The sequence below is a fragment of the Medicago sativa genome, chromosome 7 (assembly GCF_051527215.1).
Source record: "Medicago sativa cultivar Bolivia chromosome 7, Bolivia_mono, whole genome shotgun sequence".
NCBI classification, from domain to species: domain Eukaryota; kingdom Viridiplantae; phylum Streptophyta; class Magnoliopsida; order Fabales; family Fabaceae; genus Medicago; species Medicago sativa.
The window spans coordinates 78,597,605-78,618,789 of record NC_140755.1 but is presented as its reverse complement, the minus strand read 5'-3'; the positions used below and the strand labels follow the sequence as shown (position 1 = coordinate 78,618,789).

The 21,185-nt window shown below is 31.3% G+C and overlaps 2 protein-coding genes and 1 long non-coding RNA gene across 53 annotated transcripts; all 3 read left to right on the top strand.

The window, feature by feature from the left end:
* The first annotated feature begins 1,122 nt into the window (after nt 1-1,122).
* LOC146908867 (replication protein A 70 kDa DNA-binding subunit D-like) lies at nt 1,123-7,892 on the top strand. Of its 50 annotated transcripts, none has more exons than XM_085729687.1 (17): nt 1,123-1,319; nt 1,693-1,722; nt 1,846-1,942; nt 2,139-2,205; nt 2,309-2,371; nt 2,750-2,911; nt 3,008-3,090; nt 3,584-3,731; nt 3,822-3,912; nt 3,997-4,121; nt 4,196-4,286; nt 5,660-5,792; nt 5,880-6,037; nt 6,126-6,246; nt 6,333-6,582; nt 6,930-6,977; nt 7,459-7,892. In XM_085729687.1, the coding sequence occupies exons 8-15, from the start codon at nt 3,665-3,667 to the stop codon at nt 6,507-6,509; spliced, it is 963 nt and encodes a 320-aa protein (XP_085585813.1). In that variant the 5' UTR covers nt 1,123-1,319; nt 1,693-1,722; nt 1,846-1,942; nt 2,139-2,205; nt 2,309-2,371; nt 2,750-2,911; nt 3,008-3,090; nt 3,584-3,664; the 3' UTR covers nt 6,510-6,582; nt 6,930-6,977; nt 7,459-7,892. The 50 variants fall into 50 exon arrangements, with proteins under 50 accessions (XP_085585813.1, XP_085585797.1, XP_085585802.1 ...); XM_085729671.1 differs by having other exon boundaries at nt 2,029-2,205; XM_085729676.1 differs by having other exon boundaries at nt 1,815-1,942.
* Nucleotides 7,893-9,064: 1,172 nt separating this feature from the next.
* Nucleotides 9,065-10,034, top strand: LOC146908866 (uncharacterized). 2 transcript variants are annotated; one of them, XR_015020312.1, is made up of 2 exons: nt 9,065-9,307; nt 9,686-10,034. It is a non-coding gene; the product is annotated as an uncharacterized LOC146908866 (long non-coding RNA). The 2 variants fall into 2 exon arrangements; XR_015020311.1 differs by having other exon boundaries at nt 9,655-10,034.
* A 1,230-nt stretch (nt 10,035-11,264) lies between these two features.
* Nucleotides 11,265-13,998, top strand: LOC146908865 (uncharacterized). The gene is made up of 9 exons (XM_085724354.1): nt 11,265-11,385; nt 11,586-11,705; nt 11,799-11,941; nt 12,020-12,164; nt 12,271-12,354; nt 12,466-12,590; nt 12,941-12,999; nt 13,175-13,265; nt 13,532-13,998. Exons 3-9 carry the CDS (start codon nt 11,864-11,866, stop codon nt 13,754-13,756), a joined length of 807 nt encoding a protein of 268 aa, XP_085580480.1. The 5' UTR covers nt 11,265-11,385; nt 11,586-11,705; nt 11,799-11,863; the 3' UTR covers nt 13,757-13,998.
* The last annotated feature ends 7,187 nt before the right edge of the window (nt 13,999-21,185 follow it).

Below are 21,185 nucleotides of genomic sequence, written 5' to 3'. Positions count from 1 at the left end.
TTTAGGGTTAAATAAGTAAATGGTTCATCTAAATATACCAACATTTGATTTTAGTCCCTCTAAAATATCTTTAGGCTTTTGGTCCTCTAAAATTTTTCATCTATGAAATTAATCCCTACTTTTTATTCAACTCATGTCTAACCTTCATATTTTTCAATGAAATTTTCCAGAAAAGGATAGAATATTATGATAATCTCCCAAAAAAAATAGAATTTTTTAACAAAACATGAATTAAATATGAATTTTAATGTTTTTGGTGCTAAAAATTTCATATTAAATTCATGTTATGTTAAAAAATTCTATTTTTTTTTGAAAAATATTGTCATAATTTTTTACCCATTTCTGGAAAAATTTATTAAAAAATATGAAGATTAGACATGGGTTGACTAAAAAATATGGACTAATTTCATTAATGAAAATTTTTGAAGGGACCAAAAGCCTAAGGAAAATTTTAAAGGGACTAAAATCAAATATTGGTATATTTAGGGGGACCATTTACTTATTTAACCCTAAATCCTTTTTTTATTAATTTTGTTACGTCTGCAGCAACTTAACCTAATTTTTTCCCGCTCATTTGCTTTATTAGGTTTGCAATTATTTAACCTAACAAATTCCACTAAAAAAATGCATTGCACACCAATTTCATTCCTATCTGCTTGCATTTTTTTTTTTGAAAAAAATATTTTCTACCATATCAACGATCTTACGGGTTAAAGATTATTTATTGGTCTCTATTATAATCGAGAAAACCCGTGCGACGCACGGGTCAAAAGTCTAGTTTTAATATTAATCTTTGATAGGTTAACCCATTTTTGTTTTTGGGATAATCTTTTTATTGCCCTTCAGTTTCACTTTGTTTGTTTTTCGTACTTTTGTAACAGATTTTTGGCTTCTAGGTTGTCGCTGGTGAGACAATATAATGGCTTGTTTAAATAAAAAAATCAATCAAAGTGTCGAAACTCCTCTACTAAACCAAATAAGAAAATCAATGTCCGTGGAAATTACCATTTTGCCCTTCTGAGGGCCATTTTGGTAATCCTGTAATTTGAGAGAAGGGCATTTTGGTAAAATCAATGGGCATGTTAGTGATATGATAAAAGAAAAAAGAGAGAGAGAAACGGGAAGAGAGAAAGAAGCTCGTCGGCAAAAAACGAGGAAAGTAGGAACGATGAAAAAAGCTCGCCGGCAGAAAAGGAAAACGATGAAAATGGCTGAAGAGAAAAATGAAAATTGGAAGAAGGTGAAAACAAAAGAGAGACGGCGATAGGAGAGGAAAGTGTTGTGTTGGTGATAACAGAATGAAATGAATGAAGACCAAGGTAATTTCCTCATCTTTTGTTTAATCAAAAATATGATCGGTTTAATTCTTTGTGTTTTCTGTTTTATTGTTGCTATGCATGTTCGATTGCATGTCCAAGTTTTTGTTTTTCCAGAATTTTTTTGGAGATTGAATGAGTTTTGTGCTTTTAATTCGAAAATTTAGGTTTTTGGTTTGTTTCTTTGCAATTTTGGGTTTAATTCATCTATGTGAAATTAAATTTCTCAATTTGTATAGTTTTGAACTATTGCCATCAGATTGTTTAGAAAGTAGCAATTAAGTTGTTGTGGGGTATGTTTGAATTGATGTTTTAGTGTTTGGGTTAAAATTGAAGTCTTTATAAGCAATAAGCTGTCAATTAAGTTGTTTTGCAGAAGCTTAAGTTGGAATACAAGTCGTTGCAGGTATGGTTATGTGTTCTTTATATTACCAATGCTATATTTAAGTTACCATATGAGTAGTTGGTGGAGTGATAAACTGTTTTGGGAGTTGACAGAATTGCTTAAATCATAATTGAGTTGTTTTAGAAGCTGGCAGAAAGTGATTATGGAGGATTAGGGCAAGGGCAGAAGTGGATAAATTGTAATTAGGCCGCTGATTGGGATACAAGCTAGGAATAGAAAGGTTAGATTATAGATATATAAGAAGTTAATTATGTTTTTACTATGAAAGTTCAATAATTTTGGCTAAAAAATTACCTTATGTTGCAGATAATTCCAGTCAATATTAAAGGGCTGGCAGGAATCATAACAACATCATCTGTGTTGTGAAAATGGTAAATAATTTGGATGAAAAGTTTTAAATTGGATTTTCAATGCAGGTGAGGAGGGAAAAGATAAGTGAGAGGATGAAGTTTCTCCAAGAACATTGTGCCTGGATGCAGCAAGGTGGCTTTCAGTTTTAAACCAGAGAAATTCAGTATGATTTATTATAATTGACTTAGTTGTATTGTTCTTCTTTTTAACATTTGAAATTTGTTGATGTTTGCAGGTCACTGGTAAGGCAGTGATGCTGGATAATAAACCTTTCTTTAATGGAAGAACTTCCATTCAGGTTAGCTAATAATAAGCTTCTAGAAAATCATTATTTCCTGTTTATTGTTCATGCAATATAACTCTGCATATTACTTGGAACTCAAGTTTAACCAAACTCTACATGCACATTTGCAAGGGCAACCGCATTTGAGGTCCTAATGTCAAGTTTTATGACGTCTCTGACCGCTTTGCAACCTCAGTTGCGGTCTCATCAGCCATATTTGACAGAAATTTTTTGTAACATTAAGGATTTTGACACACTCAAGTTACCTGTGTTGAAAAAGCTTATAGTCTATATCTTTCGCGTGACACATTGCATAATGAATTTTTTGTTTATATGGCAATGATTGTTATTATATTTGTGTAGTATTGGTGATAAAATTGGTGTTTGATGCAGATTTATAGCGACTACATGAAGAGTTTTAGAGAGAACATGGCTGATTTCTTAGAATCTGAGCTACTTATAGACATTGAAGTAGGACTTGGCCCTGCTGGGTAACTTAGATATCCTTATTCAGAATGCCTAGGCAGGGTATTTCCTGGTATTGGAGAATTTAATGTGAGTTTGTGTATTTTTTGTTGTATAAATTTGTGCACAGTTCCACATAACATTGTGTTGAAAACAAATTGACTTGGATCCTCTCTCACGGAGCAGCAAACAATATTAAGAGTTAAAAAGTCCTATCACACCAGTGGTTGAAAGCACGGATCCACTCCATGTTTTATGTATAAAAAGAGGTTGTGTTTCTTCTCAAGGTTTACAACCCACCTTATCAGTCAAGGCTTGCTGCATTTAGATGTATCAATGCTTTTTCCTTTTGTGTTTTTTTTTTTTGGATTTGGCTTCATAGTGGTGCTATAGATTGTGCTAGAATAAACATGGGTTATAACTTATGCATGTTTTGTAGTAGAAGGTTTATTGCTTACAACATCAAGCAATATGATAAGGGAGTTGTAGAGTTCATTTTTCATTATGCATTGTTTGGGTTTATATTCGGGTGGTATGTACATTTTTCATTATGCATTGTTTGGGTTTATATTCCCATACTGCAGCCTCCCAGTTTTATGCTTTATGAAAATGCAGTTGCAGTTTGATTTGAAGGTCAAAGTAAAATATATACTTCTAATGAATTTTCTACTGCACATATGTTGAATTTTATGTGGGATTTTATTGCTAATTTTGTTGATTCTTTATGAAATCACCAACAATTGCTTACTGTGGATACTATAGATTGCGAGCATTTGTATTGGCAAACAGTTTGATGAGATGACTTGATTAAACTTGGCTGAGTTTTGTTTAGTGAGAGTTTAGATGTATTGTTGGTGGATTAATTGGAGTCTTGGCAGTCAAGATTTATTTTTCAAAATTTTTGTTGATGGTATAGCTATTCTTCCTTACTGTTTGCATTTTTTTCTTCTTTATTATTCCTTTTATGAATTTTTTAAGGATGCCTTATTTATTTTATTAGAAATAATTGGGCTGCTTCATGAAATTGTGAAAACAACAACTGGTGGAAGTGGTAAAAACCCATGCACTAACATTGTGCTGAAAGACGAGAGGTATGATTTTATAATTTTTCGATATTGTTTGAAAGATTGTTTGGTAGATTTGATATGTATTTGAAAATTTGTTTGGTTATGTAGTGGAAAGCTGATCGATGTCACATTGTGGGAAAAATATTCTCTGGCTTTGATGAAATTTCTTGCTCATCGGAAGGACACCGGTCCTGTTGTTGTCATATTAACTCATGCTCAATGCAAACTTGCAGGTTGACATTGTGTGCATGTGTTATTTTGGCTATTATATTTTATTTGTGTTATTTATTTGGTCTTTATTGTGTAGATAATGGTAAGCCTAATCTCTACAACAACTGGTCGGGTTCGAGGTTGCTGATTAACTTGAAGCATCCAATTGTTGAGACTTTTAGGGCCAGGTGAGTTTGTTTTAGGTTGCATCTGATAGAGCATCTGATGAAGATTTTGTGTTTGAGTTTGTGTTTTTAAGGGACTATGTAAACCTTTGCTTTAATGTATGCTTGGTGTACGATGCCATAAAATATTCTAATGATTTTTATAACCTATTTAGTGTATACTTCCTTATCGGCGGAAATAACCATTCATATATTTGATCTTAAATACATGTAGAAATCTTAATATTGGGGCTTTGCATAACAGTTTAAGGTGTTTCAGTTCTGGTTTTGGCCTGTTAAGACTTTAGTAAGAAGTGCATTATTCCTTGATGTTTATTCTTAGTTCATTACTTAGAAATTTTTTACAAGTTATGCTTGAGTTAGATGGAATTTCACTGAAGTGATTTTAGTGTAGTTGGTTTTGTTGTGCTATTATTCTGGGTGGCAGGTCTGAATCCTTTGGCTTTATGAGACTTGCCTATTAGTCTTATGTTTAGGTTCAATAACATTTCGTTCTAACTTAGTCCAAACAACATGTATTCTATTTTTTTTTTATTTTTCGACTCTGTTTTAAATTTTGGTGTAGGAATATTGATTTTTGCATCTATTGTTTGGAGGTATACATTAACACATATTTTCTGATCACTAAAAGTACACTTTCAAATAAATTATAAGGTACTCTATCAAATTTGTAGTTTTATTAGAAATGTGAGGGTTAAAAAAATGTCACCTTCTAATGAGTGTGAGATTGAGATCCTTTTGGAGCACTATTATTTTTTTTGTTGACAGAACCTTTTAGAGCATTGCTGATAAGATTAAATTTGAAAGTATAATATTTATGTCAGTTATCATTTTCTTTTTGTCTGGTATGACATGTGGAACATGCTTGATGCTTCATCTAGCTAAAAATATTTTGGTTATAAGCAGTATTCAAATAGTGGACCTTTACATTCAAATTTAACATAATGCACAAATTTACTTAAACAAAACCAAATTACAATGTGATAGTTTTCAAATCACCGCATCAACTTAAAAGAAAGACAAGTAGTATAATAATATTTTGGCTTTATTAGACAAGTAGTCCTTGCCATGTCTCATATTAGCTTTGAATAGCAACTCGAAGATTAGAAATTTCTATCTTTGGCATAATCTTCTCTGGCTCTACGGTTTTTGCAAATGTTTATGTTTTTTTATAACATAATGCTTGGTTGCTTTTCACATCTATGAACAATGTTTTTATTTGCCTATTTCCTAAACTTCCGCATCTATAGGCAATACTTTTGTTCCGTTATTTCTTCTAATTTGTTCAAATGTGAAGAATGGTTCTATTTCTTTATCCTAAAATCTAAAAATTTGACAGGTTACAGATGTTTAATATTTTTTCTTTTTTGTGGTAGGTTTCGAACTCAGGGTCATAGCTTTGCTCAAAACTTCAGTCAAGGCTCCACCTCTTCGCAGAATATGCCACGTGATGAATTCTCCAATCGGACGCAAGCTAGGCCTATTGCGGAGTTGAGAGGCTTGGTCGGGGTAGGTTCTGTTTGTACATGGTGTTGTTTTCAAATGTTTCATTAGTGATATATTTGTTCTTTATTTTATTTGTGTGAATCATGTTAGGAAACATATATCATCACTGTCGGAGAGACAACTAAATTTAATGCTAATCAATTTGGTTGGTATTATGAGAGCTGCACTAAGTGTCCAAGGTCTTCAAGGTCGAATGTTGGTAGCTATAAGTGCGCATGTGGGACAGAGGTTACAGTTCCAATGACAAGGTTGCATATCTGGATATTCATATTATTAATCGATATTTTTGGGTTTAACGCGTTTCTACTATGATTTAATAATTATGGGTTTTTTTAGATACAAAGTGGTTGTGGAAGTTGTCTATGGTGGCCACAATGCTGAATTTGTATTTTGGGATAGGGAATGTCTTCAGATTATTGGCATTACTGCTGATGCTCTTAGGAAGACCATGCAAGAGGTATCGTTGTTTCGAGTGTTTGGTTTTCGTTATATTTTCGATGTTATTTATAGGAATCATACGTTATGTTTTTTTTTTTTGTAAAGGTCGGTGAAGATGATCCTCTGATATATCCAACACATTTGGACAAATTGCTTGGACTTGAGTTTGCGTTTCGTGCAAAGTATCAGCCGCGTTATCATCAATCATCAGTTCTAGGTTTCTCGCGTGATCCTGCTGGGATTGAGAAAATCAAGGCTCACCTTCATCCTGGTGGACCATAATCCAAATCAGTTATTCAATCTTCAGGAAATGAATGTTGGTGTTGAGTCGTCAAAGTCACTTGATGCTCCCACGGTATGTAAAGAAAAAGATGTTCTCTCGAACTATAATTCTCTCAATTCTAGCTGAATGTTATACTTTTATTTCATCTCTAATAATTTTCAAGCCAGCACATTTTTGTTGTATACAAGAAAAAGGTTGATGAGTAATGTATTTCTGTTCAAGAGAAAGGGTGAAAGATGGTTTATGTGAACATATGTATATAGGTTTTTCAAATTGATTATTTGGAGGTTGTTCGATTGGCGTTATATCTAACTTTCATAATGTCACTCATCTTGGTTGCAATTTTGTTTGTGTTTTCATTCTATTGTTATAGGATGTTGTGTATTATAATCCAATTCATTCATTCAATGTGCATGCAGAAGATGAATGTTGGTGCTGAATCCTCAAAGTCAGTCGGCACTCCTGCGGTACGTTAACATTTATTCTGTTCAATGCTTTTATGTTATTATCTCGAATAATAGAGGAATGCATCTGTTGTATAAGGAAATTGCATGAGGAATAATAGTGGTGCAGAAATGGAAAAAAATTTCTTTATTAAACATTTTTCATTCAAGTGGCATTAACCTCATTGAAGTGACATTGTCTTGGTATTAAAGTTGTTTGGTTTGCTGAATGTTATATTTGCAAAGGCTTCTAAATTGCGGTTATTAACTTTTGTCAAAATTCTCCTTTGGTCGTGTTAAGGATACAAGTTTGTTAGGCTATTCTACACCTTTTTGATCTTGATTTCAAATTGGGGACAGTTTTTTTTGTGATTCGTTTGATATGTTTGACACCAATCTTTCACATTGCCAATGATCTTAGCAACATCTCTATATGAAAACTATTACTTCTGTGATGCTTACAATTTATTTTATGTATGATTTTTCCTTCTTCTCATTGCAACAGAAATCTTTCTCTGTCTGGTGATAATGGTTCGAAACAGTTTGGAAGTTGCACTCACGCGAAGCGTTCTTGTGGTGAAAAATATGGTGATGGTATCGCATATGATGATTGTAATCTGACACAGTTTTCTTTCAGCAAGTTGGGAAAGCAAATTAAGAGGTAGTGATTGGTTTTATCCTTGGGTATTTTTTGGAAGATATGCCATTGTATCTTGCGAAGTTATTTGATCTATGGTCTATAGTAGTTTTATGCTTTGCATAATGACTTTTGGTTTTGCATCAGCCATGGCTGCTTTTGGTCAAGTGTAATATATTAAGTTTGACATCAGAACTTGCTAGAATAAGTGTGATGTGGTCAAATATGATGCATGTAAATATCCACTTCGTTGTACTTATAAATAACTATGTTTATATTAGTATCTGCTAAGCTTTTGTTTATCTTTGGTATTGGCGTGACTGACAGATAGGTGTTAAATTTGGTAAAATGACTAAATTGACCGACATTGTTTAATTTACGAGACTAAGTTGCTATTTTGCAAATTTAAGGTACTAAATTGACCAACCCTAACAATCTCAACAACTAAAATGCAAATTAATCAAATAAATACAGAGTCAACACTAAAAAGAACTAAAATATGGTTAGAGGAGAGGAGGGGATATTTGCATGCTACATCCCTTCAAACCTGCAACTCTGCTTCTCTTTAAATTTTCTCAAGTTCGCCATTGCTGGTCTCTTGCCAAAAGCTGAAGCAGACTTGGAGGAAGTTGCCAGCAACCCTCTTAGAGTAGCTAAAATACCAAAACACATGAAAGGGAAATACATTGTCAATAGCTTATCAGATGCTTTCTTGGATCCCATCATTTCTGATAGTACAACAACCTGCAATCCATAAACCAGAAAGAATAAAAAGTTGTAAACTGAAAAGCAAGGTTTAGATTATCAAAATTGTAACAAAAACTCATTGTGATACCATTTATAGTTGGGATGAAGACCATCTTAATTTGAGTTAACTTAACTCAACCTCTCAAAATTGAGTTATAATGTGAGAAATGCATCCCAATCCTCACGCACAATACCAACTTTAGAAATTTTTTATATTGATTTAACTCAACCTCACAAAATTGGTTTATAATATGAATACCTATACCTACTATAATCAGTTTATGTTTAGGAAGAATTTCATATTTGGGGTTGGGAATTTTGAGATTCAGACTTAGATTATGATGTTAATTGCATTGGATCAGCTCTAATTTTACTAACTTTCTTTGAATTTGGTTCATTGCATTCATTCATGAATCTACTGAACTCATAATGAATCTAATCATGTTGTACTTATTCATGTTTGAACATAATCTTGTGAGACCAGTTCGAAACGTAGGGATTTTGTTACATGACTAACAAGAAAACATAACTAACAAAGTGCACAATATTCTACAGCTTTCTTAGGTATATATTCTACTTATAGAACTCTGTTTCAACTTGAGCTTTAATCAGAATTGCATCATGGTCATTTAACACACTCCTAAACATTTCAAATTATCATAGCTTACCAATTTAGTTATTCATAATTTAGTTGGTTACTAAAGAATGTTGATTTTTTTTTTGCTAGCACTTTCCGAATATGATCTCAATCAATGTCATTCCGGACACGCACGAAAGCATTACATTGCAGGATTGGAATACACACAAAATTTGAATGCAAACTTATCACCTCAAATAGGGGTCCGAATGAAAAATATTTAGGGGAAGATTGGCACAATTTTTTGAAGGATAGTAAATTACGTCAAGAGGATAATTTGATCTTTGATCTTGAGGACCCTCCTAACTCGATGTTTGTTGAGATTGTCCACCGGTAAGAATAGTAAATGGTTTGGACTCACAAACATATCATATGAAGCTCCTCTTCCTGTCTTCTATTTTGTTGTTATACCTATTATGCCTCAGACAATGACATTGTGTTTTGAGTTTTACTTCCATGACACTACTAACTACTATATTCCTATATTCCTATAAGTTGTGTACTTTAACATTGTTCCTTTCATCTGCATTACTTAGATCTTGAGCCATTATATGATACATTATCTAAATCAATGACATTTGTTTCAGAATTTCAAATTATAGCCTTTGAAAGAATTACTCAATTGTTCCTTTTTTTTTATATCAGTTTTTTTTTACAATGGTGAATATTACTATTTACAGGCTTAATGTCTTGCTATGAGCTTTTATGCAGTTATCTATTCAAGGATATTGGAGATGCTGGCACCTTCCAAGCCACCTTCGCATCCTCCACCTAGGCCGCTAATACAATTTTCTTCTAGGACAATGAATTGGCCAAATCCACCAACCAAAATGTACGTCAGATACATCCGCGACCAGTAAACAACGAAAGGTAGTAGTTACTTTTGGAATTGAAGATGATGAGGCCATTTTGGAAATTTAACTTTGTAATCCATCAAACACAACTACTTTAGGATCTATGTTGTATAACTTCTGTTTTGGTTTCGTTTATGGTAGACATATCTAGGATTTGATATGTTATGGATCATGGTTTTTTTATATTTATATGCATGTAATATCTATATTTCGAATCAGTTTACTTTTAAGTGTATTAACAAATATGTGTTTGCCAACAAAATTATCCGAAAAAAAGCAATCCACCCCGTGCGAAGCACGGGTTTGTAGCTAGTTTTACATAAAAAAAATATCTTGTTACCTTACATTTGTTAGTATTTTTTTTTTGGGTTAATTATGTTTCTAGTCCCTATAAAATAGCGATCTTGTAAGTTTAGTCCCTACTTAATTTTAATAGCATTTTTAGTCCTTATAAAAAAAAAATTTACTTATAATTTTAGTCCCTGCTAAAACAAAGTTTGATTAATTATCCTTAAACTCTTAAATTTTTGAACGATTTTTTTGAGACAAGATTAGAACACTATGAAAGGTTCGTTTACTAAAATTTAGAATTTTCTGACATGATATGAATTAAATATGAATTTTTTAAAACGACAAAAGTTAAAGATAAAAAGTAATAAAATCTGGATGTAGAAATCAAATTTTGCGATAATTTTTTGCGGACGAACTTTTAGTACTAAACATGTTGGCAAAAAATTGTTCAAAAATTTAAGAGTTTAAGCATAAATTAAACAAATTTGAATTGAGTAGGGACTAATACTCAGTGCAGAAAAACAAAATTAGGGACTAAAAATGCTATTAAAATTAAGTAGGGACTAAACTTACAAGGTTGCTATTTTATAGGGACTAGAAACATAATTAACCCTTTTTTTTTTATAAAGGAAATTATGATTGAATGATGATTTTAATTTTAAAAATCAATCTAAGGTATTTTGAGGGACCCAATATCCAAATAAAAAGCCGCATTGGGATACCATTAATCCAACAAACAAGGAAATAATTAACAATAATCCTTAAAACCTTTGCTTAAAAAAAAAACCTCCTTCAACAAAAAAAATCCTCAAAACCTTAAATACTTAACAGAGGATCTATTCACTTCATCGCAACTTTCTCTCTTGTTCTCCATCTGTTGGTTTAATCCAGCTTGCGTGACGCTCACGTAACCCTAGTTACTAACAATAAATCAAATACAAGCACAATATATCATTTTCCAATAATCGTTCACACAGTTATTAACTGACCAAATACAATGACTGCACTTGTTGAAGAATTTTATGATTCAAACGATTATTTTGAATATGGAAGTTGTGGTATCATCTTTCTCACCCGTTAATCCTACTAAATCTGCTTCTTTGTTTCTATTTCTCAACAAACTCTTATTTTTTGCGTTACAGTTACACTTACAAATCACATGCACAGTGCATTAACTAATACGTTTCGTTAATTTTGTTTTTGCAGAAGCATTGGATTTTCCTAAACCAGACAGGAAACCTATCTACACATTCACTGGTCATACTGGTCAGATTTCCGCTTTGTAAATTGTACTATTTATGTTTCTATTAATGTTGTTCTTATTCTTATTCGGTATAAAAATTGAATATACATTCTGTGCCTTTTTAATTGATTCCTTGTATTTTTTTGTTCACTTTTCAAATTGTGAAGTCATGTATCATATGTGTTCAAGGTGTTTTTTGAAATTCCTTTTGCTTCTTGTGTAGATCAAGTATTCTCACTTGCATGCAGCCCAACTGATGCAACTCTGGTGGCTACAGGGGGTCGTGATGCCAGAGGATTTTTATGGAAGATTGGCCAAGGAAATAGGGCTTCTGAGCTTCAAGGTATTTTCACGATACATAATCTACTAATGAATTGATTGGATATTTATTTTTTCGATCTTGGATAATTGATGTTATATATCTACTTATGTGCAGGGCATTCTAATTCTGTATCTAGTTTAGCTTTTAGCTATGATGGAAAGTTTCTTGCTTCTGGAAGCATGGATGGAATTGTTCAAGTTTGGGATGTATATGGAAATTTGGAAAGTGTTCTTGATGGCCCTAAAGGTGCCATAGAGGTAAAATCAGATTCTTAACTTTGTTATGCCTTAGCTAGTGGTTAAATTAATCATATCCATGAAATCTTTCACTTTCAGTGGCTCCGATGGCATCCAATAGGACACATGCTCTTAGCTGGTACTGCCGGTTCCACCGCTTGGATGTGGAATGCTGATGAAAATTCCCTTAATGTCTTTTCCAGTCATGGTGGTAGTGTGACCTGCGGTGATTTCACCCCTGATGGTACTAATTTCTCTTCATATTTTCTTGATCGATCTTCCTTTATCTATTATTATTATCCGTGTTATATATTTTACATTCTTCATTTTCCTTTTACTTGATACCTTAGGAAAAGTAATATGTACTGGTTCTGATGATGCAACTTTGAGAATATGGAATCCAAAAAGTGGAGAAAATATTCATATTGTGCAGGGTATGTTAATTTCACTTAATAGCGTCTTTCCTATTTATAAATCATAGGCTAGTATAATTTTTAATACCAAAACTGCAGTATTAAGTATAATGATTCAAAATTTCTTTCTAGGTGATCCATATGGATCATATCATACCGCAGAATTAACATGCATGTCCATAAGTTCAACTTCAACTCTTGCACTCACTGGTTCCGTAGATGGATCTGTCTATATTGTGAATATCAATACAGGAAGAGTATGTGTTTTCATTGCATTTGATTTTGCTGCTCTATTTGTTAGAGAATGATAAAATCTGCTTGTAGGTTAGGAGTTAGTTACAAAATTAGTTAGTTTGTTAATCTCTCGTTAACCTCTATGTATAGAGCCTTGTGTATTCATTTTGAGTAAAACTCGTACGGAATTTTAATAAAAGATCTTTTATTAAAATTCCGTATGAGTTTTACCCACTTTCAAGCTTTCAAAGCTCTATCGAACTTTTCTCCCCAAATCCTCTAATTCCTAATACTATTTTCTATTTTTCTTTAATCAACTTGTCTTGTTGTGTCTCTTTCGGTTTCTAAGAAACATGCGTATCATGGTTAACAGGTTATTGATACACTGGCTTCACATTCAAACTCTGTTGAATGTGTTGGATTTGCACCAAGGTATATGCTAAAAAATAATCTTGATCGCTTGTGTGTATTGTGCATATTTCAATTATCTATATACATCCTTTCAATTATTACATTGTGTTTTTTTATATGATCTAATAACTAGACGTTGTTCTCTTAAATTAGACGCGAGCCATCAATAATTTTGTGTCTTAAAATTGTATAACAGTGATCGTTGGGCTGCAGTCGGAGGATTGGATCAAAAACTGATCATCTGGGATATAGAGCATTCGTTATCGCGACACACATGTGACCATGAGGTTTGCTCAAACCTTTCTTTAGGCAAATGTCATACTTGTGTTCTACTGCCTTCTCATATTGTGTAACCATTACTATCTCTCATATTAATGAACTGAAAAAGAATGTATGTTGATAAAATGTGACAATAGCTTTGCTAAAACGACTTATAATATGAATCAGAGGGTGTATTTCACAACTAAATGAGCTCTTGTTGTAATTATACTTCAGTTTGGAACTATAAATTTTCATTTTATGTCTAATGAAAGGAATATTGCTATGTGGACAGGCTGGAGTGACATGTTTGGCATGGCTTGATGCATCGTATGTGGCTACTGGATGCCTGGACGGAAAAGTAAGATTATGGGATAGCCGATCCGCCGAATGTGTAATAACATTCAGTGGACACTCAGATATAATTCAGTCCATTGAAGTGTCTGCTAATCATGAGTATCTTGTTTCGACTTCACTTGATAGTACAGCTTGTGTTTTCGATGTTAAAGGGCTGCAATAAACAAAGCCTCTTGTATCATTTATCAATCATCTCAGTGAAATCCCTTGTCCCGGCACTCCTTTACGTTTGTGTCCTCGAGGGTCAGGTGTTACTCTGCATAAGGTTTTGGTTTTCTTTCAAGAACAAAAAGTTTGATTGGATTGAGTTTAGGGCTTTTATATTTATTTTGATGTTCATGCTGACTTTAACTTTAAAGTTTAGTTTGCTCAATGGAACACCTTTATCCACCTTTAATCTTATAATCTCAGACACTACTCTACTGCTTTTTTCTTTGATAAATGTGTTTCTAACTTTTAAGTGATTATGATGACATATATTATCCAATAGCCATAGATAAAATTTTGGCTGTTTCTGAATAGAAGATCAAGGTAAATATAATTGAAATCAACTAGGAAAGTCAAAGGAAATGAAACTCTACAGCAAAACTACAAAACCAAAAGAAAAATAGGAACAATAGAGACTGTAAGTTGAAAGTATAGTATAAAGGGATGCAAGTAAATACAGGATGCAAGGACATGTTTGCAAGTATGCAGAAGAGACTTCAACATAGTTTCTTAAAGGCACCTACACATTCAACTTGTAGCTCCTTGTTTGTTAAACAATCTTGAATTTGGATGGAAACAAACACAAGGTGGCTGCATAGGTATCTGTCTTTTAAAGGTGCGTTACAAATCACACGATCAAAGAGATGAAGATTCGTCTCATATGAGCTTAAGAGTATACAGTGACATTATTAAACGTGCTTCTTTTAGAAACTTTGTCACCCTCACTTAATCAAGGACATCACAATTGTTGAAACATTAGTGATAAAGGACCAAACTAAGCACATCGCAGATGACAAAGCAACAACTTCTTTGTTGTCACCTCAAACATATAACAATACCAATGACTTTTGGATAATTGGAAAAACAAATTAGTATCGATGTTAACATAAAAACATTGATATTGTCATCTAAATTTACTCACCAATTCGTTATAAATATATAGTTTCTCTTTTAGTGGTCCAACTTCATTCTTCACATTTTTTTCAGCTTCTTTTTCTCGTGATTTATTTGCAACTACAACTTGTTTGTCTCCTTAGGGTTCTTACTTCTTCATTTAACAGTGCACTTTTCAGTATCTTCACTTTGGTGATAGTTGGTAGCATAGCATCTCTATTTCATTCTGCTTCATCGATTAGTGCTACAGAAAGATACAGGTTTCGCCATCAGAGTCCTTTTGTTTTCAAATCTTGGGTTGAGTATGAGCAAACACATGTACGTGTTTTGATATGGTTTGTAGTGGTTTATAGATGAGCAAATTTGCTATAACAACAGATGTAGGGTTTACTTAATTCAGATTGGAGTATTCGAAGAAAATGTTGCCATTGATATGGTTTGCAACATGATACCTTTTTTCCCTTCTAATCTTGGCCAGTGGATGAGCAAACTCAAGAACCTGATTTGCAATGGTTTGTAGTGGTAGTTATGTACCTTGGTTTACTATGTTGGTTCTTATACAATATATTAAATTGTAATTTGTATCTATAGTTATTATTGAGACAAACTTTTGCAGTAATGCACCTTATGCATCATAGCAAAGAATACACCATCACTTAGCTTAAGACATACCATCTCACTTACTATGACTGTGAATTGAAATAGCCATCTCATTAGTTGGAAATCTATACAATGTAGTTGAAATAAATTTCGCAAGAATTTCACATATGCAACGAAATTGAAACAAATTGATTTTGTTTCTTCAATTATAGTAATAATACGACAAAACTTTTCAACTAGCATATCAAATGAGTTAGGCATTTTAATAAAGGGGGAATTTTATCAGACAATTGTAAGATCGGTGATATTGTTTGGGATAAAGTGTTAGACGGTAAAGAATCAACACAAAAATAAATTAAGTGTAGCACAGATATAGATGTTTTATTGGATGTGTGATAAGATTAGATGAGATAGGAATAGAAATGATAACATTAGATAAAGAGTTACGGTAAGCACCTATAGTGTAAAGATGGTAGAAACTAGATTTAGATGGTTCAGAAATATAGAAAGAAGACTTGTGAACTATGTGGTAAGGAGTAGATAAAATAAACATGAGTCAATTCACTAAAGATAAAGAAAGACCTGGAAAAAACATTAAAAAAAAAAAAAGGATAATTACATCATTTGATTCATGTAAGCAACCTCACTTGGTGGTAAGACTTGGTTGTTGTTGTCACAATTCATTATCACAAACTATAGACATTAAGAGTCCTTCAAAAAAAAAAAAACTATAGACATTAAGAGCAATACCAATGTCACACTTTCAAACACACTCTTTAGAACTCACACTTTCAGCTCAGCTCTTTGGTCCTTGGTTATTGTTTGACCTCACACTTTCAAAAACTAAAGGAGATTTCTTTTTCACGTCAAAAGAAATATGATGGAATAAAATGAGAAGAAAGAAATTGTAAATTAAGAGTAGAAGACAATTTAAAAACATTGTCTTACTGTCAAAATTTTCAAAAAAAAGGGGGGGTTTAATCAGCTCCATTTTTGTACTCAATACAAGTTGTACCTTTTCAACAGGATGCAGATGCAAAAATACAAATTGACAATTCCCAATTTAACAATGAAACAAGAAAACCTAGATGAAAAAGACGTGGAAAAGAGGAACCCGTGTTTAGAAATCGATCCTGCATAATACCCAACTCAGAGAAATGGAAGTATATCCAGAGAAAATCAATGTCCAACACTATCTTTACAAGACAAAAGAAACCCATACAACTCAACTCATAGATGACCATAAGCAGCAAAGCGTGTGTTTTAGTGTGACCTTTCCATTCCCCTAAGCATTATAGCGCACATAAAATTATTGTTCTGAAACATGTACATGCTAGACAAATATATACCTCACAAGATTATAAAAAATTGTTCAGCACCTTTTATAATAATTTATCCCTTTTTGCAACATAATCACAAGACTACCTACCACTTTGAATTACTCCAAGTGTTGGATTATCAACAGGTAAACAGAAAATTAAGTTTTCCATTCAATGATTTGCTATCTATTTTTTTACAAAGACTTATTGAACAACAACCTGCTTCACTGTCCAATGTTCACTAGTTCATGAAAATTTTAGTTATACGAAAGCAATTTATTGAACTAGTCCTTGAATTACCAACACAAGCTGAAGTAACTTGTGTTAATCTAACAATAGCCTTCATATCAAAAGGAATCATCAACCTAGAATCCAAAACTTCACTAAATCTCACAGCACCAACGATACTCCCTCACAGCTTCTTCCACTTACAAGTAGGGGTGTTCATGGTTCTACATTGGAACTGAACCACATTAATGGATACAATTCAGTTTTTAAAACCACTTTAAAAAAAACTGGTTTATTTTTCAAACCAGTTCCAGTTCGGTTTAAAACCGGTTCAGAACCGGTTTACAGTTTTGAACCGGTTTATTTGTTTCGAACCGGTTTACAGTTTTAAATCAGTTTTTGAACCAGATTATTCTTGAACTGGTTTTCAAACCGGATTTTAGTCATTGTTTATTAGGATCTCCTTTTTCAAAACAACTTATTTACGTAAAACAGCTTATTAGGATCTCCTTTTTCAAAATAACTTATTCAAAACAACTTATTTATGCAAAACGGCTTATTAGGATCTCTTTTTTCAAAACAACTTATTTATGCAAAACGGCATATTAGGATCTCTTTTTTCAAAATAACTTATTCAAAACAGCTTAAATATGCAAAACAACTTATCAAGATCTCCTTTTTCAAAATAACTTATTCAAAACAGCTTATTTATGCAAAACGACTTATTAGGATCTCTTTTTTCAAAACAACTTATTCAAAACAGCTTATTTAAGCAAAACTGCTTATTAGTATCTCTTTTTTCAAAATAACTTATTCAAAACAGCTTATTTACACAAAACGACTTATTAAGATCACTTTTTACAAAATAACTTATTCAAAACAGCTTATTTACGCAAAATAGCTTATTAGGATCACTTTTTTCAAAAAAAACTTATTCAAAACAACTTATTTATGCAAAACGACTTATTAGGATCTCTTTTTCAAAACAACTTATTCAAAACAACTTAAATATGCAAAACAACTTATCAAGATCACTTTTTTCAAAATAACTTATTCAAAACAGCTTATTTACACAAAACGGCTTATTAAGATCACTTTTTACAAAATAACTTATTCAAAACAGCTTATTTACGCAAATAGCTTATTAGGATCACTTTTTTCAAAAAAAAAACTTATTCAAAACAGCTTATTTATGCAAAACGACTTATTAGGATCTCTTTTTTCAAAACAACTTATTCAAAACAGCTTATTTATGCAAAACAGCTTATTAGGATCACTTTTTTCAAAATAACTTATTCAAAACAGCTTATTTACACAAAACGGCTTATTAAGATCACTTTTTACAAAATAACTTATTCAAAACAGCTTGTTTACGCAAAATAGCTTATTAGGATCACTTTTTTCAAAAAAAAACTTATTCAAAACAGCTTATTTATACATAACAACTTATTACGATCTCTTTTTTCAATATAACTTACACAAAACATCATATTTATACAAAACAGCTTATCAAGATCTCTTTTTTCAAAATAACTTATTCAAAACAACTTATTTAACCAAAACAGATTACTAGGATCATATTTTTCAAAATAACTTATTCAAAACAGCTTATTTATGCAAAATAACTTATCCTAATAAGTCGTTTTGCATAAATAAGTTGTTTTGAATAAGTTTTTTTTTGAAAAAAGTGATCCTAATAAGCTATTTTGCGTAAATAAGCTGTTTTGAATAAGTTATTTTGTAAAAAGTGATCCTAATAAGCCGTTTTACGTAAATAAGTTGTTTTGAATAAGTTTTTTTGAAAAAAGATATCGTAATAAGTTGTTTTGTGTAAATAAGCTGTTTTGAATAAGTTATTTTGAAAAAAGTGATCCTAATAAGTTGTTTTGCATAAATAAGCTGTTTTGAATAAGTTTGTTTTGAAAAAAGTGATCCTAATAAGCTATTTTGCGTAAATAAGCTGTTTTGAATAAGTTATTTTGTAAAAAGTGATCCTAATAAGCCGTTTTACGTAAATAAGCTGTTTTGAATAAGTTATTTTGAAAAAGGAGTTCGTAATAAGTTGTTTTGCATAAATAAGCTGTTTTGAATAAGTTATTTTGAAAAAAGTGATCCTAATAAGCTATTTTGCGTAAATAAGTTGTTTTGAATAAGCTGTTTTTGAAAAAGAAATCCTAATAAGCCGTTTTACGTAAATAAGTTGTTTTGAATAAGTTTTTTTGAAAAAAGATATCGTAATAAGTTGTTTTGTGTAAATAAGCTGTTTTGAATAAGTTATTTTGAAAAAAGTGATCCTAATAAGTTGTTTTGCATAAAAAAGCTGTTTTGAATAAGTTTGTTTTGAAAAAAGTGATCCTAATAAGCTATTTTGCGTAAATAAGCTGTTTTGAATAAGTTATTTTGTAAAAAGTGATCCTAATAAGCCGTTTTACGTAAATAAGCTGTTTTGAATAAGTTATTTTGAAAAAGGAGTTCGTAATAAGCTGTTTTGCATAAATAAGCTGTTTTGAATAAGTTTTTTTGAAAAAAGTGATCCTAATAAGCTATTTTGCGTAAATAAGCTGTTTTGAATAAGTTATTTTGTAAAAAGTGATCCTAATAAGCCGTTTTACGTAAATAAGTTGTTTTGAATAAGTTTTTTTGAAAAAAGATATCGTAATAAGTTGTTTTGTGTAAATAAGCTGTTTTGAATAAGTTATTTTGAAAAAAGTGATCCTAATAAGTTGTTTTGCATAAATAAGCTGTTTTGAATAAGTTTGTTTTGAAAAAAGTGATCCTAATAAGCTATTTTGCGTAAATAAGCTGTTTTGAATAAGTTATTTTGTAAAAAGTGATCCTAATAAGCCGTTTTACGTAAATAAGCTGTTTTGAATAAGTTATTTTGAAAAAGGAGTTCGTAATAAGTTGTTTTGCATAAATAAGCTGTTTTGAATAAGTTATTTTGAAAAAAGTGATCCTAATAAGCTATTTTGCGTAAATAAGTTGTTTTGAATAAGCTGTTTTTGAAAAAGAGATCCTAATAAGCCGTTTTACGTAAATAAGTTGTTTTGAATAAGTTTTTTTGAAAAAAGATATCGTAATAAGTTGTTTTGTGTAAATAAGCTGTTTTGAATAAGTTATTTTGAAAAAAGTGATCCTAATAAGTTGTTTTGCATAAAAAAGCTGTTTTGAATAAGTTTGTTTTGAAAAAAGTGATCCTAATAAGCTATTTTGCGTAAATAAGCTGTTTTGAATAAGTTATTTTGTAAAAAGTGATCCTAATAAGCCGTTTTACGTAAATAAGCTGTTTTGAATAAGTTATTTTGAAAAAGGAGTTCGTAATAAGCTGTTTTGCATAAATAAGCTGTTTTGAATAAGTTTTTTTGAAAAAAGTGATCCTAATAAGCTATTTTGCGTAAATAAGCTGTTTTGAATAAGTTATTTTGTAAAAAGTGATCCTAATAAGCCGTTTTACGTAAATAAGTTGTTTTGAATAAGTTTTTTTGAAAAAAGATATCGTAATAAGCTGTTTTGTGTAAATGAGCTGTTTTGAATAAGTTATTTTGAAAAAAGTGATTCTAATAAGTTGTTTTTGCATAAATAAGCTGTTTTGAATAAGTTTGTTTTGAAAAAGTTATCCTAATAAGCTATTTTGCGTAAATAAGCTGTTTTGAATAAGTTATTTTGTAAAAAGTGATACTAATAAGCCGTTTTACGTAAATAAGCTGTTTTGAATAAGTTATTTTGAAAAAGGAGTTCGTAATAAGCTGTTTTGCATAAATAAGCTGTTTTGAATAAGTTATTTTGAAAAAAGTGATCCTAATAAGCTATTTTGCGTAAATAAGTTGTTTTGAATAAGCTGTTTTTGAAAAAGAGATCCTAATAAGTTGTTTTTCATAAATAAGTTGTTTCGAATAAGCGGTTTTTTATAAAAAGAGATCCTAATAAGCTGTTTTGCATAAATAAGTTATTTTGAATAAGCAGTTTTTGAAAAAAAGGTCCTAGTAAAATTTTAAATTATTTTTTGTATATTAAATTATTTAATTAAATATTAATATAAAAATTTGAAGAAAAGAAAGTGTACTAAAAAAATATGGTTCAAATATATTAAACTGGTTCCGAACCGGTTTTAAACTTGAACTGAATTGTTTTTGAATTTATGGTTCAGTTCATAAACCATTTAAATGGTGCAGTTTTTTTTGGTCCAGTTTGGTTCAGTTTATGGATACAATTCAGTTAACCACATTTTTTGCACACCCCTACTTACAAGTTCCAACAAAATAACCCGTAACCCATAAACACCACTTTCCTTAGAAGTTAGAACCGCCACCAGTCAACCACACCGCCATTACCTTCGTTCCATTA

Bases quoted from the DNA above. Each gene is read 5' to 3' on its own strand.
- LOC146908867 (XM_085729688.1), top strand. From the start codon at position 3,665: ATGTATTGTTGGTGGATTAATTGGAGTCTTGGCAGTCAAGATTTATTT. The intron at 5,793-5,879 runs GTAGGTTCTGTT...GAATCATGTTAG, and splicing joins AGTTGAGAGGCTTGGTCGGG to GAAACATATATCATCACTGT. The intron at 6,038-6,125 runs GTTGCATATCTG...GGGTTTTTTTAG, and splicing joins GTTACAGTTCCAATGACAAG to ATACAAAGTGGTTGTGGAAG.
- LOC146908865 (XM_085724354.1), top strand. From the start codon at position 11,864: ATGGATGGAATTGTTCAAGTTTGGGATGTATATGGAAATTTGGAAAGT. The intron at 12,355-12,465 runs GTATGTTAATTT...ATTTCTTTCTAG, and splicing joins AAATATTCATATTGTGCAGG to GTGATCCATATGGATCATAT. The intron at 13,266-13,531 runs GTTTGCTCAAAC...CTATGTGGACAG, and splicing joins GACACACATGTGACCATGAG to GCTGGAGTGACATGTTTGGC.